At 53.2% G+C, this 17,609-nt stretch overlaps 1 protein-coding gene across 1 annotated transcript; it reads right to left on the bottom strand.

The window, feature by feature from the left end:
• Positions 1-3,923: 3,923 nt before the first annotated feature.
• On the bottom strand, positions 3,924-12,277 carry amotl2a (angiomotin like 2a). The gene is made up of 11 exons (XM_062450603.1): positions 12,077-12,277; positions 10,516-11,281; positions 10,057-10,252; positions 9,133-9,277; positions 8,840-8,932; positions 7,737-8,017; positions 7,430-7,614; positions 7,165-7,266; positions 6,872-7,053; positions 6,354-6,497; positions 3,924-5,891 (listed from the first exon to the last, which is right to left on the bottom strand). The coding sequence occupies exons 2-11, from the start codon at positions 11,217-11,219 to the stop codon at positions 5,806-5,808; spliced, it is 2,118 nt and encodes a 705-aa protein (XP_062306587.1). The 5' UTR covers positions 11,220-11,281; positions 12,077-12,277; the 3' UTR covers positions 3,924-5,805.
• Positions 12,278-17,609: the final 5,332 nt, after the last annotated feature.

The raw sequence follows: 17,609 nt of genomic DNA, 5'->3' as shown, positions 1-17,609 counted from the left end.
CTCCAGAGGTACGACTCCCAACGTCATTCCAGACACCTTGCATGGTTTGACTAATCACCTCGCCACTTCCTGTCATCATCTCACCACTTCCTGTGTCTACTGCCCCAGTGGGGGATGGGATTATAGTCTTGGAAAGAGAGGCTGACTCGGTCAGAGGTTCCTCCTCTGAATCACATAGAGCCCAGCCCACCACGATGAGTCCATGTCTACCTCTTAGACATCCCACTGAACGTCACCTGCAGAGGAATAGTTTTGGTGACACTAAAAGCTTTCCTGGACTGATGTTAACTGAGCGAGGTATCGTCTTGGTTTTTACTGGGGTAAAGGTAAGGATCCCCCCCCCGGGCCCCCGGCCCCCCGGGCCCCCGGCCCCCCGGCCCCCCGGGCCCCCGGCCCCCCGGGCCCCCGGGCCCCCGGCCCCCCGGCCTTACCCCCTGGCCCCCCCTTCACTGTCAAAACTGAGAGGAAGAGGAGAGTCGTTCCACCACAATGGCAGACCTAAATTTAGAGGACATCGACCTGATTTATGTGGAAAAGTGAAGAGGAGGGAGAATGCATTCCGACACAGACCCAAGCAGAAAGTTTCGGAATCTCCATGGATATTAAGGCAAAACACAGCGCGGTGCCCAGTTATTTGTCCAAGTTTTTCTCACAGAGTTTCAGGAGGGAAAACGCAGCTAAAAGGCAGCAGGGAGAGTCTTTACTTGTGTTGCTCAGACGTTGTCTCAAGAACTGACATACAGTAAATAAATACAACAGAAACAGATGTTAGTCCAGCAGGGGGTGAAACGATTGTGTGTAACCAGAAACAGACATTTTTCATGTGTTTTTACATGTCAAAAGCACAATGAGCCTTCAGTTACCCTTTAACTCCACAGTCAGAAATGGAATGTAGAAAAAAAAAGTTGTTGATCTACTTCTCGGGCTGTGGGCCAGTTGCAGATCAGTACCGGGTGGTTTGAACTCACTCTGATGGGATCAGAGATGTCTGAAGCAGGCACCTCGCGACAGCCGTGCTTCCATGACGGTTCAAGGAGAAACTGGATGGCTCCTCTGGAATGCTTCCCCGGTCCCCCCAGCCCTCCCCCGGCCCCCCCAGCCCTCCCCCGGTCCCCCCAGCCCTCCCCCGGTCCCCCCAGCCCTCCCCCGGCCCCCCAGCCCTCCCCCGGCCCCCCAGCCCTCCCCCGGCCCCCCGGCCCCCCAGCCCTCCCCCGGTCCCCCCAGCCCTCCCCCGGTCCCCCCAGCCCTCCCCCGGCCCCCCGGCCCCCCAGCCCTCCCCCGGCCCCCCAGCCCTCCCCCGGCCCCCCAGCCCTCCCCCGGTCCCCCCAGCCCTCCCCCGGCCCCCCAGCCCTCCCCCGGTCCCCCGGCCCCCCAGCCCTCCCCCGGTCCCCCCAGCCCTCCCCCGGTCCCCCCAGCCCTCCCCCGGCCCCCCGGCCCCCCAGCCCTCCCCCGGCCCCCCAGCCCTCCCCCGGTCCCCCCAGCCCTCCCCCGGCCCCCCGGCCCCCCAGCCCTACCCCGGCAGGAGGGGCTCTGCTGTCTGGAGGAAGGCCAGGAAGGAGCCTCCCTTAGACGGCCACACAGCTCAGCGAATACAGATGTTTGTGTCGGCCATCGTCCACAAGACCTCGACCCTTCACCCAGACAGCCCCCGGGATCCCCCCTGGGATCACCCCCCGATCATGTGGCTTCACCCCACAGGCGAGTGTTCAGGGAGGGGGAGATAAACAGCCCTCAACTCACACAACGTATGATTTCAATAAATCAATTCACATAACTGTAGCCTGACAGGAGAGAGATCCGTGACCCCTGAGGCAGTCATGCGATAAACCTCCTCATATCAGTACCTGAATCAAACCACCAACATTCTGACAAGGTGAGACGAGTTTTCGCTGGAACTGAGTGTACAACATCTGTCAGGTATCTGACATCTGACATCAGTGTATTTCTTTCAGCTAATGGTAAATGATTGACTGGATGGAATGGTAGAAATCCAGTCAATCATTTCGATATATCTTCTTGCATTTTGAAGATACTGAGTTTGTTTTAACAAAGAAGCAGGAAGCCAGTGTTCCAGTGACTCTGCGGTCAGCGGGAGGAAATGACCCGGAGGATTCATTCCAAGAATGTGGTCTTCAAATTGAAGACTTTACATAAACAAAAATATGTTTACACACTTTTATAGCATTCACACAATGTTGTAGCATTTTCATTTAGCCATGCTTGTCCTGAACAATCGTCGAGATACTTCCACATTTAAGGCCAAATTCACCACCACCAGGATATATTTTGTTAAAAAAAGTTTGGTCTGGGATCTTTAGGGTTAAATACCCCCCAAACAGATGCTACCATAGCAGGGGGTGGTGTTATATAACGTAACTTGAAGCTGTCAGTTATATACAGAATATGTTATATCCGTTTAAGTGTGTGAACAGCGGTGGGGGACGGAATGGTTTCTGTCGTGTTGAGAAACAACATGGAGTTAGGCCTGAATGGGTTAACTAAAGTTCGGAAGGAAGGTGGCACACCAGTAAAGCACGGAAGAATGCGACCAAACTCCCCTTGGTCAATTAAGAGTTCTGTATAAAGTATCTTCCGTTCCTCTGGTCCCTGTGCTAGCATGTTGTTGTCACCCTCCCACCCTTCCCTTTCTTCTCTGCTTCTCCCTGTCATCTATCCAGGCTTCCCAGGGGATCTGCTTGAGCTGCTGCTCGGCCGTGACCCATTAGGACTCTCTGCCACACCCCGAGTCCATGCCCTGACACCAGGCCCGGCTCTGCTCCCGGCCTCCACCAACCGCTCCAGGCCCGGCTCTGCTACCAGCCTCCTCCACCATCGGGCTTGGCTCTGCTACCAGCTCTGCTTCAATAAAAGCTATCTATTCAATCTATGGTGTGATTACTGAACTCGTGAAATTCCAGATATTCTTCCATATCTGGTCCGCTCTCCCGTGAGAAACGTCAGCTGTGCAGACCGATTCCCTCATTCCACAGCGGTGAAAGGTGTGTTACGAGAACTGAAGAAAGCAAAACAATAAGAAATGTCACACAAGATTGATTGTAGAAACCTGTGTGTAAGTGGAATGAGAAACACGAGGGCTCGTCCAGATTCTGGATCACACCGAGGGACACGACGGTCCTCCATGATCCTGGAGGAAGGAGCAGCCTGAGCCTGAGCCGTCCTCTGAGGGGCTGCAGCCTGAGCCGTCCTCTGAGGGGCTGCAGCCTGAGCCGTCCTCTGAGGGGCTGCAGCCTGAGCCGTCCTCTGAGGGGCTGCAGCCTGAGCCGTCCTCTGAGGGGCTGCAGCCTGAGCCGTCCTCTGAGGGACTGCAGCCTGAGCCGTCCTCTGAGGGGCTGCAGCCTGAGCCGTCCTCTGAGGGGCTTGTGTCTGAAGTGCGTCCATGGAGAATGCAACAACACTGCTCGTCTTTAAAAGCAGAATAATTCAAGCGCGCCCCTAACTCGCAGCCGTGTCTTTAGAAAGCCCAACGTGTCGAGAGAGACGACCCAGCTGAAAGAACATAAAGCATCTTTGTTTCACCGTTTGTGGTGAAGAACATACTTAGCATTCAGGCCGGGCTGGTGGCTAAACAGGGGCTCTGGGAGGAATGTGCCGCTGCGGTTTTGTGATGCAGGTTGCTTGCCAACAGTCAAGCAGGTGGTAGATCTGTGTTTCTACGCTTAATAAAGTACCTTTCTGTCCTGGTGAATGGGAACTGTGAGTCGAGCCTGTCTATGGGCTCTGATGAGGGCTGTTAGTACAAGCGTGTACTTGTACCACGTCAGTAGAATGCCTTCCCCTCCTCCCACCCCAGTCCTTAGACAGTCCCTTGGGGATGTAAATTGTTGATCCGTCACAAACGACTGGTGGCTCGTCTATCTGTCTGCTCGGCAGATTTCCTTGATAAAAAATGACAACAATCAGCATTTCAAGATATATATTAAAGTCTTTATTCTATTAATGAAATGTTAATGGAATAAAAAAATCCCCATTTTAGAAGTTCACAGCAACTTTACAATGGGTCACCCACATCAAGCAAGGCCTTCTACACATGAAACCTTGCGTACATATATAGTTATATTTCAGTTATAACTTAAAAGTAATGCAAATCTTTGGCGTTATGTTCACACCACTGAATACTAAAAAGAAAAAAAATATACAAAATATATTAACCTCTCTTAGTTCGATACAACCCTTTTATGTAAACAAAGTACAAAAAGTGAAAAGGCATTTTAAAATAGCAAACAGTTTTCAAACACAGATCATTGACCAGCAACCACACTGTGAGAGGAAAACATTTAAAACAACATTTAAAAAGCAGTTAAAAAAGGTGACAGACTGAAGAGTTTGTACAGAACCACACTAACTCACCCCCACCCACACATTCCAGTTTCCACATCGCAGTCATACATACTTCTGCATTTAACACACAAAAAGGAACTAAATCAAAGCGTTTCCTGTTACTGCCTCATGCGGGTCGTTCTGAGTCAAGAATGTCTGAACTCAGACATGCTTGATACTTGAGCAGAGAAGAAAATAGCACTCCATCCCAACACTTGTTTAGCGTCAACAAATAGAAGATGGAAAACGAGGGCTAAATACTGTCCTGTCTCCTCAGTAGTGCATATAACCTCCTGGATATTTAGACCCCAGCAGAACCTGCTGCCGAGGCGTAGACGAGTGACAAGATGAGCGCTCAGAGAAGACAGACGGTTTAACGGGGGTGTGAGGTCAGCCTGAAGATAGGCTCTTCCTCCGGGCCGAGGCACGGCGCTGGGGAGGAATGCGTAGAGATTATGAGACCGGGGAGAGCCGTCCTGGGTGAGGCCGTCTGGGGGCCCAGAGCACCAGAACTAGGCCTCTTAAAAACAAGGCTTCTGTGAACCCCAGCCTCTCTCCCCTCCGCAGCTCTCTCAGACGGGTCTAGGAGAGCCTGTGACCTCCGCACCCCGGCCCTGAAAAGGGGGATTTCAGACCCCCCGGTTAAGCTGTGTGCAGGGCCCCCACAGCCCCCCAGAGAGCACCAACTGCATAGTTCCCTAAGGAGGGGGGGTGCAGGGGCAGGGAGGCATAGTCCGTCTTCACAGAGGAACACAGAGGAAAGGAGGAATGCAAGGGTACAATGTGTAAACACATTCTACAACCGACTTCCATAAGCCAAGCATTTAGCTTCACATTGACCTCGTAGGAAGCCTGACTGTAACATGGACTGAGTATGTATTGTATCCAGGAACGTGAGTTGTCTTGATGTACAACATTGGCAGACACAGAACACAGAGAAGTACTGCAGAGGTGAGAGGAGACAGGAACAAGACAAACCTTCATCAGGGTCACTTCCTTTTCCTCTTAAAAATAACGAAAGTCCATGCAAAAATGTCACAGCACATTACCAGCAGCACTTATAAATATAAACACAGAGCTAAATAACAAAGAAAATATATAAAATAACACCAAATCACATAAACAATGTGTGCAAGTACCTTGCAGGATTCGGACTTGCGTCTGACAACACCACAGACAAAAGTTCAGTTCAATTTTTTTTTTAGATGAGCAGAATCAGTAAAGGAAAGCACAGCTCTCCTCTCCTCCTCCTCTCTCTCCTCCCTCTCCCCTCCTCTCTCCTCCAGACACGTGCATGGGTCTGTCTCTCTCTCTCTCTCTCTCTCTCTCTGGAGACGTTGGAGGGGTTCTGGGTCAGGAGAGAGAGGCAGTCTCCTGGCAGAGGGCTCCTGTCGTCCTGAAGGACTGAAATCATCAAGGACATCGCTCCTGTTCAGCTTCATCATCTGTGGTCGGGGTTCTTCCTTCTTAAATAAGGATTTCTACCACATCTGCGTCGGAGGTGGTCAGGTTCTTGTACGTGTTGAGGGCTGCTTTCACGTGCTCAGAAGCATCTGTGGTGAATGAAGGAGAAAAAGTACTTAGTCCTATTCCAGAGAAGTTTCAGTTTAACAGTAGTGACCTTAAGACAAGTTAAGTAAGCTGCCAGATAGAGGCTGAAGGGACGATGTCATGTTGAAATGTTTACTACGTGGGAAGGTACTGACAACCTTGGGTCCCTCCACACACACACACACACACACACACACACACACACACACACACACACACACACACACACACACACACACACACACACACACACACAGGTTGTCGGAATGGCTCCACAACCACTTGATGCCGTGACCCTGAGTGTGGTTACTGTTTAACTAGCTGAGATCAAAAGAACAGCCAGGCTGCTGCATTGATCCACCGCCACATAAATGAGCAGGTCTGATCTCTGTCCTCATGTCTGATGACAGGGTATGATAGCAGTCCAGAGAGGCAGAGGGGAGGGAGACCGGGGTAACACACACCTGAGTCTGGTGCCAAGGGAGGCTGGAGGTCATCCTCCATGGGCGGGGCGTCACACTGTGTGCTGGAGTCCCGGCTGAGGGGCCTGAGGGGGGCAGGGGGATGGGGGGGCAGCGAGGACGTCTGGTCATCCGAGAGACTCTTCCCTACGAGCGCAGAAACAAAAGGAAGCTGGTTAATGACCGGATCACTCACACACACACACCTCACACACACTCACACCCCACACACACTCACACACACTCACACCCCACACACACACACTCACACCCCACACACACACTCACACCCCACACACTCATCTGTGAGAAAGCTGCTTCCCACAACTATTCAGTAGCTATTCTGGAGCGGGGAGACGACACACATTCCATGTTGGAAAAAGACGTCGTCTATTTGAGGCCCGCCGGCCGCCCCCCTCCTGCCTGCCCCCCCCCCCCCTGGGCTCCCCTGCCTGGAGACCAGAGGAGCTCAGCTGTCTCAAGCAGGACGCCTCTCTGAACCACACATTCCTCCAGCTCACCTTTCCCCCTGGGGCTGTCTCTGGGGCTGGTGCTGTCCCCGGGGCTGGTGCTGTCTCCGGGGCCTGGGATGGAGGGGGCAGAGAGGGCCTGCCTCAGGCCCTGCTGTTCTCTCCTGGATCTCTGCTGCAGAACTCTGATCACAGCATCCTTCTCCAAGAGCTCACCATGCAGGGCCCGGATCCTACACACACACACACACACACACACACACAGTTAGCACATGCTGACTCCCAGGTGAGAGAAGGTGGACTACAGATGTCTCTCTCAGGATGTGGGTAAGGAGAGTGTGTACCTGTTCTCCATCTCCTGGTGTCTGTGATTGGTCAGAGGCATGTCGTCATTGAAGCTGTCGTTAGGGGAGTGTCGGGGGGAGTGGTTGATGATGGTTGTATCTCTGGACGGGGGAAGATGAAGATACGTTTATTCAGACAGTTTGACGACAACCACGGAAAACGACCTAAGTTTAAGTGTTGTCTGGTGCCTCTGAGGTGACAAATCAGGTGACAAATCAGGGAACCAGCCAGGTTACCCATCATGTGATCAGTCAGGTGACCCACCTCTGCGCGGCGGCGGTGGCAGCAGCGTCCAGGGCAAACTGCATGATGGTGCTCTGCTCCAGGTACTTCTGCTCCCACCTGGTGATGTCAGCCTCCAGAGCCAGCACCCGCTCCTCCCGCTCCCTGAGCTGCAACCGCAGGGCCCAGGGGCTCTGTGGTGACTCCTGGGGGCCCTGAGCCTGGCGCTGGGGGCAGAGGGGACAGGTTAGCTGGGGCAGGACAGAGGACAGGACCGGGGGGGTCAGACTGTAGGGGGACAGGGTGTGGTGGAGGGCTGGTGTGAGGGGGACAGGGTGTTGGGCTTCACCTGCTGGGCTCTCAGGGTCTTCAGTTCGTGCTCCAGCCTGTTGCGTAGCCTGAGCTCCAGAGCCTCTCTCTTCTGGCAGGCGACCTGCAGCTGGGCGAGCGAGCCCTGCAGCCCTTCCACCTTCTCCACATAGGCCCTCTTCCTGCTCAGCTCCTCCTCCAGCCGCCGCACACGCACACGCTCACTGCACAGCGCCGCCTCCAGGGCCTCACGCCTCCGCGCCCACTCCTCCCCTGAGGAGCGCTGGGCTCGCAGCTCCCTCTCCCTCTGAAGCTCCTCGTCTGGGGGGGGGAGGAAGGAGGGGAGGAGAGGAGGAGGGGAGGATAGGAGGGGAGGAGGGCAGGGGAGGGGAGGAGGAGGGGAGGAGAGGAGGAGGGGAGGATAGGAGGGGAGGAGAGGAGAGGAGGAGGGGAGGATAGGAGGATAGGAGGGGAGGAGGAGGGCAGGGGAGGGGAGGAGGAGGGGAGGAGGAGGGGAGGAGGAGGAGAGAAGAGAGTGGAACGTTAAAAAGGGACACCCTCTAATAGATGCTACGCCCAGCCTGTTCAGACGCTGTCCCACGAGGGTCAAGCTGCCAGCAACACACACCACCCTGGAGATCACCAGCGGAACTTCCTGTCTGGTGACCTCACAGGGGTCACCGCGGAGGTCACCAAAACAACGGGTCGTGATCGAATGTGACAAGAACGCAGACTCATTTACAAACGTCATGAAGTGTGTGGAAACAGCAGAGGTGGTGCTGGGTAGACCCACAGCAGAGCAGTGGAGGGGAGGAATGCGTGCATGGAACAGCCCAGGAATCCAGGCCACATTCCTGCAGCTGTGAGTACAGACGGGGGCCCCCCCCTCACACTCTAGTAACACAACACACCCCTTCAAGCTGGCTCCAAGACCGGGCCAGCTCCGGGTCAGGAAGGGGGGCGTGTGTTCTGTACAGAAGTCACAACCAGGACCGAAACTTCTCCCTGCCAGCCTCCTCCATCTCTGATCTGAACAGGGAACTGACAGCCGACGACCACAACACTGTTGTCTGCTTAACTCTGGTGGTACAAGCCTGGAGGGAACATGGCTGTGGTGTTGTGATCAAACCAGAGAATACTTACTTTGCTCAAGGAGTTTGGTGAAGATGTGATGCTTGTGGTCTGCTGATTCAACTTCCTTAGCAACATGCTGTCTGGTAACCGTGTCCAGACGATCTGGATTCAATCAAAACAGAAATAAATCGTTGAGGATTTTTCTGTTTCCGACTTGCAACATCACCACATTTTTACCACCATATACCACTTTACAATTCTACAGCGTTTCAAGGCAAAACAGTTGAATACATATATATACACAGCATATATAAAAGTTCTATAAACGAGAGTGTCCAAGAAGTTCTGAAAGCCAGCCTCACCCCTCAGGTCCCGGTTGAAGTCGTGCAGCCTCTTGATCTCCTCCTCCAGCTTGGTCCTCATGGCCTTCTCCAGGGCTTCCCTCTTGACCGAGCTGCTCATCAGCATCTCGTACGCCTCCGAAAGCCTCTGGCTTTCCTGCTCCAGCTGCAGGAACACAAGCAGGCCGTCAGGACATGACTCAGCCTTCCTCACACCCCAGGACGCCTCCAGCAGAGACGCCTCAGGAACTGTGAAGACCTGTGTCTGGCCTGCAGTGTGACGTCTGAGAGGACGTCTGAGAGGACGTCTGAGAGGACGTCTGAGAGGACGTCTGAGAGGACGTCTGAGAGGAGAGGACGTCTGAGAGGACGTCTGAGAGGACGTCTGAGAGGACGTCTGAGAGGACGTCTGAGAGGACGTCTGAGAGGACGTCTGAGAGGAGAGGACGTCTGAGAGGACGTCTGAGAGGACGTCTGAGAGGACGTCTGAGAGGACGTCTGAGAGGAGAGGACGTCTGAGAGGACGTCTGAGAGGACAGGCAGATCTAAAATGCCTGGCTAGCCTGTTTACTGCGTAAGCTCCCGCAGGTTGATGACTACCCTGAACCAGGGATCCACATTCCTGGAGGCTGATTAGACTCTCTCTCTCTGTGTCTCTCTCTCTCTCTGTCTCTCTCTCTCTCTCTGTGTCTCTCTCTCTCTCTCTCTCTGTGTCTCTCTCTCTCACACCTCCTGGCTGTCTGCCAGGGCTGAGAGCGGAACACATACTGCAGACATGTCCATCCCTACTTCCTCCAAACAACACCTTCACGCGTGTATATGTTGCTCAGTATGATGGGCTGAAGCTGAGTGAAACCCCTCCGCTGAGCTGACAACAAAGTATCTGAAACTGTCAGCACTAGTCGGCCAGACCCCCTCTTCCTCCCTCACCCCTCCCTGCCTCACCTTCTGCAGCCTCGCAGCCTTCTCCCCGCTGCCCTCCAGCTCCCTCTTCAGCCTCTCGTTCTCCCTCAGCAGCACCTCCATCTGGACAGAGCTGTTGCTAGGCATGCTGGGAGTTGTAGTGAACTGCTCTGGGCCTGCAGAGCTCACGGTGGGGTAGATGTTGTTCCGGACCACCTGGGCCTCGACGGGTACGAACCTGGAGGAGAGGAGAGAGACAGAGGGAGAGGAGGAGAGGACAGAGAGAGGAGAGAGGAGGAGAGAGAGACAGAGGGAGAGGAGAGAGAGAGACAAGGAAAGTCATTCATCATGCATGAGCATTTCATGAGACAGATTTACAACCCTATAAACCAACATGTTGATACTGTAAAGAACGACAAAGGTCAACGAGGTACATTCCACTCGCGAGTGTCAGCTGCGACCTCTGACCCCTGTCGCCCTGGCAACCCTGCAGGTGGTTACCTGTGGTGCTGGGAGTGGAAGGGGGGCGGAGGCTCGCTGTAGTAGTGTCCATGTCGGTGCTCCTGGGAGTGACTGACCATGTACCCCGGGGCCCTGACTAGGAAGGGGTAGTCTGGAGGGGGGCCTCTCTGGTCCGGGTGCTGCAGGGGCCCGGTGCCCTGGGGGGCGTGGGGGCCAGGGTGGAGGCCGGACAGCTGGGGGTAGCTGTGTGAGGCGCTGAGGGCCAGGGGGTCGGAGGAGCTGGTCCTCTCCAGAGACAGCAGCAGCAGGCGCTCACTGAGGGAGCGGGCGTGCTCTCTCCTCACGTCCCACTGGCCCTCGCTCTGGGGTGCCCCGCTCTGGGGGCCCCCGCCCCTCTGGGAGGCCAGGTACTGGGAGTGGGCTTTGGCCTCCTCGTAGGAGGGCAGCTCCTCCCCATGGAGCTGGTAGAGGCAGTCTGTGCTCTCTAAGTGCTTGTAGTCCCCCTGGTGTTCCTGTCCCTGGGGCTCCTGCCGGGTGCACATGCGGGTGCCGTGGGAATCATCCTGCGTCAGGCTCTCCAGGGAGGACCGGGGAGTCCCGGCCCCCCCGCCCCCGCTGCCCCCCCGCAGGGCCTGCTGCTGGATGGCCAGGAGGGTGGGGGTGTGGTTGGGGTTCCCGTAGCGAAGCTGCTCCTGGATGAGCCGGTGGAGCACTGTGCTGGATGAGTCCTCCGCGGTCCGCATCTCTGTGGACTTCGGGAGAGGAAGGCTGGGGTGCGGGTGATGACTGGGTGAAGTACAGGGGTCTGGAGAAGAATGAGCAGGTGGAAAGGTTAGAATCATAATAACAACATCAGGCTGTTTCAGAATCTTGTGTTACTAACTCAGTAAATGTGTTTGTTTTTTCATTTAAAGTTAGGAACCTGCTGCTCCGTGGGAATTCTGTTAACTATACAGAGAATTCGTGGGAAGATATTTATATGGAGAGAAAAGATTTAAATACCATGGATGTGTTTTCCATTTCTGCTATTAAAGCACACTCCCATAGCAACGGAGCAATGGCTTGTAAATTCCTCTCAAAGCGCCTCTATAACTCTCTCCCAGCCAAAAATATACAATAAACATCATCCCACAAAACATTACTGGTCATTTAATACATATTTTCAAACACTAGTGGGTTCCAAGTGCTCCATAAAAATGTTTTAAGGGGAAGGCATTCCAGTCATCCGATATCAATTGCATCTGCAGTTTCCTTTAGGCTGCTTTCCATTGGTTAATCGTGGTATAAAGATTGTCCGTTGGTCATCATGGCCGAGGTATTTCATAAGAAATATATATATTAAGCTCTAAGCAATAGAAATACTTCAGCCGAGTGAAATGAAAGCATTTCTGAATAAAGTTGAAAATCAAAATGTATCCCATACGAACAAAATAATATTAGTATTGGTAAATAATAACAAATAATTAGAGCTGGCCATATCATTTTCAAATAAAACGAAAAAAAGTTCAAACGTCCTAAACGCTGATTAACAACCATGGTCCAACGACCATGTGTAAACCAAGCACAAACACACAATGTACCCTCTTCTAAAAACACTCACCGATTATAATTTCATCACTGTACAAAACTCAGGTCGTATTTAGTTGATGTTGACCGACTAGACCGAGGTAATCCGTAAAATTTTAATCGGTAAAGTGTATCAGATGTCCTCGTTCCTTCCTCTTCACGCGCTGTGTACTTGTGCGCTTGTGAAGCTCTTTCAGCAGACTGAGGAGCGCGAGCGAGCCCCGCTCTAATAAATAACTGAGGACCGATTGTTCGCGAGCGGCTGGAATGTGAGGAATGCTCGAGCTGCGAGTCCCCGGGGATGAAGAGCAGCACCGCGAGCGCCCAGAGAAGGGGGCAGGGCGCGAGAGACGAGGTCGGAACTGCACCACTACTGTGCTAAACCAGCAGGTTGTCTCTTATTGTTTGAGGAATATCAGATTGTCATTGTTAAGAGTTAGATTATTCTGTAGTGCCGCATACTAGGTTTGGGAGAGATAAACAGCTATGTAGAATAGTGAGCGGTGGATTTTCTTCAATCCTAACGTTAGAGAACTTAATTTTTAAAAAGCATCTTAAACATTCATGCTGTTTGTAGCACTTCTCAGCCTGAACACTTGACACAAAGATTCACTCAGTCAGACACTGACTGAGGTTTGCCACAGGCTGTCCAGAATAGACAAGTCTCGTCACATTAAAGCATTGCTCACCATGTTCTCCAAGGGTTCCTTTGTTTGCAGGAGCCTGGTAAATATTTAAGCCGTAGCCCGTGCCAGTTAATTGTAGAGTGTGTGCGTGTGAGCGTGTGTGTGTGTGTGTGTGTGGAGGCAGAGGGCGGGTGCGAGGCACACTGCCTGCCAGCTGTCCTCTGGCTGCAGTCTCCTCCCCTCCTTAATCACGGCTGTGAGAGAGCTGTATTGTTCTCGACACAGCAGACACGCCAGGCCAGCCATCTGCTCCTCTCCTCCACCTCTCTCCTCCTCCTCTCCTCCACCTCTATCCTCCTCCTCTCCTCCACCTCTATCCTCCTTCTCTCCTCCTCCTCTCCTCCACCTCTATCATCCTCCTCTATCCTCCTCCTCCTCTTATCCACCTCTATCATCCTCCTCTCCTCCACCTCTATCCTCCTCCTCCTCCTCTCATCCACCTCTATCATCCTCCTCTCCTCCTCCTCTATCCTCCTCCTCTCCTCCACCTCTATCATCCTCCTCGCCTCCACCTCTATCCTCCTCTCTTCCACCTCTATCCTCCTTCTCTCCTCCACCTCTATCCTCCTCCTCCACCTCTATCCTCCTCCTCCACCTCTATCCTCCTCCTCTCCTCCACCTCTATCCTCCTCCTCTCCTCCACCTCTATCATCCTCCTCCACCTCTATCATCCTCCTCTTCTCCACCTCTATCATCATCCACCTCCTCTCCTCCACCACCTCCTCTCCTCCACCTCCTCTCCTTGGGCCTCTAGTTTGTAAAGTCACTCAAAATCAGGTTGTGTGTGCACCAGGTGTCAGTGAGGATTAGCAGGTCTCCAAAACACAAAACTGATGTGCAGTAGACCTTGTCGCCAAGGACAACCATACCTCAGATGCCCTGCTTATTTGCATGGCAGTTGATGTCTAACCGTCACCCAACCCTTTTTTGTTCCTGCGGCAACTGCCACTGATTGTGAGATAGATTGGAAATACCACAACCAGATAAGCAGACCAGCACTGATACAGCACTAGTATTGAGCATTTTGTGTGGGCCTTTTTTCCACAGTGATGTGGCATAAGATGTACCTCAGGATTGGGGGCCAGGATTGAGGGCCAGGATTGAGGGCCAGGTGGGGACTGGGAGCTGGGCCCGACCCTCCATCCAGCACGCCTTCTGTTTCCCTGCTAAGGAGGAAATGGCCGCATTCCTGGCATTACCATGTCCATGGGGGCTGATTGAGTATGGCGTCTGCTGGGAGAGGGGTGGGGATGAGGGGTGGGGGTGAGGGGCAGGGTGGAAAAGGGGGTCGGGGTGAGGGGCAGGGTGGAGGGGTGAGGGGCAGGGTGGAGGGGCAGGGTGGAGGGGGATTGAAGAGGGGGGTCCGGGGTGAGGGGCAGTGGTGAGGAGGGATGAAGGGGCAGGGGTGAGGAGAGGAAGGGTTGGGATGGGTGAGGTAGTCTGCAGTCACCACCAACATTTTCTCTGTAATGGGACGTCTGACTGATGAACAATGCATGCTTGCTCTAATCCACTCACACAACCCCCTCTCTACGCACACAATAGCTGTAACGTATGCATGTTTAAACAGATACAGCGTCTGATCAAGAGCTTGTGTAAGAGCTCTGCTCTAGGTACCCTTTGTGTTCAGACATCCCCGATCCAGGATGTGGGTCTTGCTGCACTGTGCTGTGTAATGTAGCAGTTGACGGATGGTTACTGTTGCAGCATGCCTGGTAGCTGAGATGTGGTTACTTCACTGTTCCTGGTAAATACAGACCATTCCTCGACTCTGACCACAGACACACTGTTAGAACTCCTCACTTGTTATCCATGATCTCCCGCTGAACTTTCTGTGTGCTCTATTTGTGTGTTGCTTTGGATAAAAGTGTCTAAATGAATAAAATGTGAAATGTAAATGATCCAACATGCTGGTTTAGGGTTACATTTACATTTACATTTAGTCATTTAGCAGACGCTCTTATCCAGAGCGACTTACAGTAAGTACAGGGACATTCTCCCCGAAGCAAGTAGGGTGAAGTGCCTTGCCCAAGGACACAACGTCAGTTGGCATGACCGGGAATCAAACTGGCAACCTTTGGATTACTAGCCCGATTCCCTCACCGCTCAGCCACCTGACTCCTGGGGGTTCTTAGTTCCTCACTCTGGTGTCTCTAAAGAACCTGAGGACTCATACCTTCATACCTCAGAAGCACTTTTCACTTGAATACAAACCTACTCAATCAAATCCAAAAACACAGAATGAGTTGTCATTCCATGGCCCTCAGATCAGAGTCTGACAGCGTTTTGTTCTTGTGACGTCAGAAAGGCCCGTCTGTTTGTCAAGCACCTAGCAGAAGCTCAGAACAAACACCGACCTGCTCTGAGAACAGCGTCAAACCCTTAAGAGCCGAACAACATTTACACAAGTCATCACAACCGACGAGAAGTCGACACTTTTCAGCTCAAGGAATGTGACACTCAGTTATAAAGTGCAAACAACGAGAGAGCAAACCATTTTTCTTTCCAGCAGGGCTCCTCTGCAGGCTTGAGTGTTTACAAACAGGGCAGGGATACCTATGTACACTGTAGACCGTTCACCTCACAGCTCCTCCAACTAACCGTTCAACCCCTCCCCCCCCCTCCCCCTCCCCCCCCCTCCCCCTGCCCCTACCCAGCTTCCTTTACTGTTTCACCATAATCAAGGAGCTGGATTTGCATAACGGCACACTGTCCAGCTCTGTCAATCACCCAGAGGCTAGGTGTGCGCTGGGCTGACCAGAGGTCAGAGGTCAGCTGCTTGGCCTTGATAGCCATCTCTCTGTGGAGGTTTCCGACCAGCCCCTGGGCTAACCCGACCAGCCTGGTCCTGGTCAGAGGCTGGACAGAGGGCCAGGATGCTGGGTGGAGCCAGGGCCCACAGATGTCCTGGCCGAGCAGCTGCAGCCTCTAGGGTTACCACTGAACACACAGCTTTGTCTGAACATGTCCTCACACCATCTGTCACCTCTCCTCCTGCTCCCCGCTATCACCTCTCTCCTCCTCTCCAACCTGCTCCTCTCTCCTCCTCTCCAACCTGCTCCTCTCTCCTCCTCTCCAACCTGCTCCTCTCTCCTCCTGCTCCCCTCTATCACCTCTCCTCCTCTCCAACCTGCTCCTCTCTCCTCCTCTCCAACCTGCTCCTCTCTCCTCCTCTCCAACCTGCTCCTCTCTCCTCCTCTCCAACCTGCTCCTCTCTCCTCCTCTCCAACCTGGTCCTCTCTCCTCCTCTCCAACCTGCTCCTCTCTCCTCCTCTCCAACCTGCTCCTCTCTCCTCCTCTCCAACCTGCTCCTCTCTCCTCCTCTCCTCTCCTGCTCCTCTCTCCTCCTCTCCTCTCCTGCTCCTCTCTCCTCCTCTCCTCTCCTGCTCCTGCTCCTCTACCTTTACACACAACCAACTGACCCACCCAGCAAACAATGTTTCTTTGACAGAAAAGGATTGTAAAAGTAAAAACTTTCCTTGACGTCAGTGTTGGAAAAAGGAATCCAACGAGGTACCAAGCCCAATTTCAGAAAAATAAACAACTTTCATTCGGCCTTTTGACTCCTAAATATGAACGTGTTCATGAATAAACCGTGATGTTGACAGATCTTATTTTCTGAGGGTGAAAATTAGTCATGTTGTTCTAGTCCTGGAGAGACAACCACAGCCTGAAGCAGCTAAAAATAGTCTCTGTTCACCCAGGTGTTCAGTGGCTCAGAGGGCCCAACACTCGCCCCTGACCAGCTCTCTAACACTCTCTCTGACAGCAGCCTTCAGAGGCGAGCTGCTGTCCTCTCTCCTGGGCGTGAGACACCAGGAGGGGCAGCCAGGGGCAGGGTCCTGGAACAGACACCAGGAGGGGCAGCCAGGGGCATGGTCCTGGAACAGACACCAGGAGGGGCAGCCAGGGGCAGGGTCTTGGAACAGACACCAGGAGGGGCAGCCAGGGGCATGGTCCTGGAACAGACACCAGGAGGGGCAGCCAGGGGCATGGTCCTGGAACAGACACCAGGAGGGGCAGCCAGGGGCATGGTCCTGGAACAGACACCAGGAGGGGCAGCCAGGGGCAGGGTCTTGGAACAGACACCAGGAGGGGCAGCCAGGGGCAGGGTCCTGGAACAGACACCAGGAGGGGCAGCCAGGGGCAGGGTCCTGGAACAAAGACCAGCTCTGTGGGGAGAGTTGAGGAAGACACTGGAGCCTTCTGAAGCTCCGCAACTGGCACTTTACTGGAGGGGTGTGTGTGTGTGTGTGTGATAATCTCAAATACAATCAAAAGTTTGTCTGGCAGTGATATAGACGAACAACTTTTGGTTATCTCTGATCCTTAGTCAGGTGAACAACTCCAGCTACAGAAGGAGAGGCTGTGCAGCTGAAGGGAAGTTTCCTGTTCTCTGCTCTTATCAGGCCCAGCAGAGAACCATCTCTGGGGGGAGAGGGCTGCTGTGCTGAGGAGTCCTCTCACTGGCAGTTGGGGGTCGGACATTCCTGTACGGCAGCGTTGCACTAAAGCACCGAACCCAATTTCACAATTACGGAAAAATAAACAAAGATTGTTTGGCCCAAAACATAATTCCTGAGTGATTGCGGCTATTTAGTTTAGCATTTTTGTTTGTTTAACCTAACCCTTATCTCAAACAATGTTGTGGAAACACAAATGTCCCAAACAAGTTTGGTATGGTGATGGTGTTTTCCAAGAATTCTAAACAACTGTGAGGATGTTGGTGCAGAAATGCAAAACCTTCCTGAACCTCAGAGCTGGTTAAGGCCTGCGTGTTGATTCAGGAACACGGACGTTACTGACAACACAGGAGAACACAGGCCACCGTCACCAGCCCTCTAACACTCCCTCTGTGGATATGGGTTCAAGGGCTTACTT

The sequence above is a fragment of the Osmerus eperlanus genome, chromosome 24, assembly GCF_963692335.1.
Source record: "Osmerus eperlanus chromosome 24, fOsmEpe2.1, whole genome shotgun sequence".
Classification (NCBI taxonomy): Eukaryota; Metazoa; Chordata; class Actinopteri; order Osmeriformes; family Osmeridae; genus Osmerus; species Osmerus eperlanus.
Note: the sequence above shows the minus strand (reverse complement) of the source record. Positions and strands in the feature narration are given on the sequence as shown.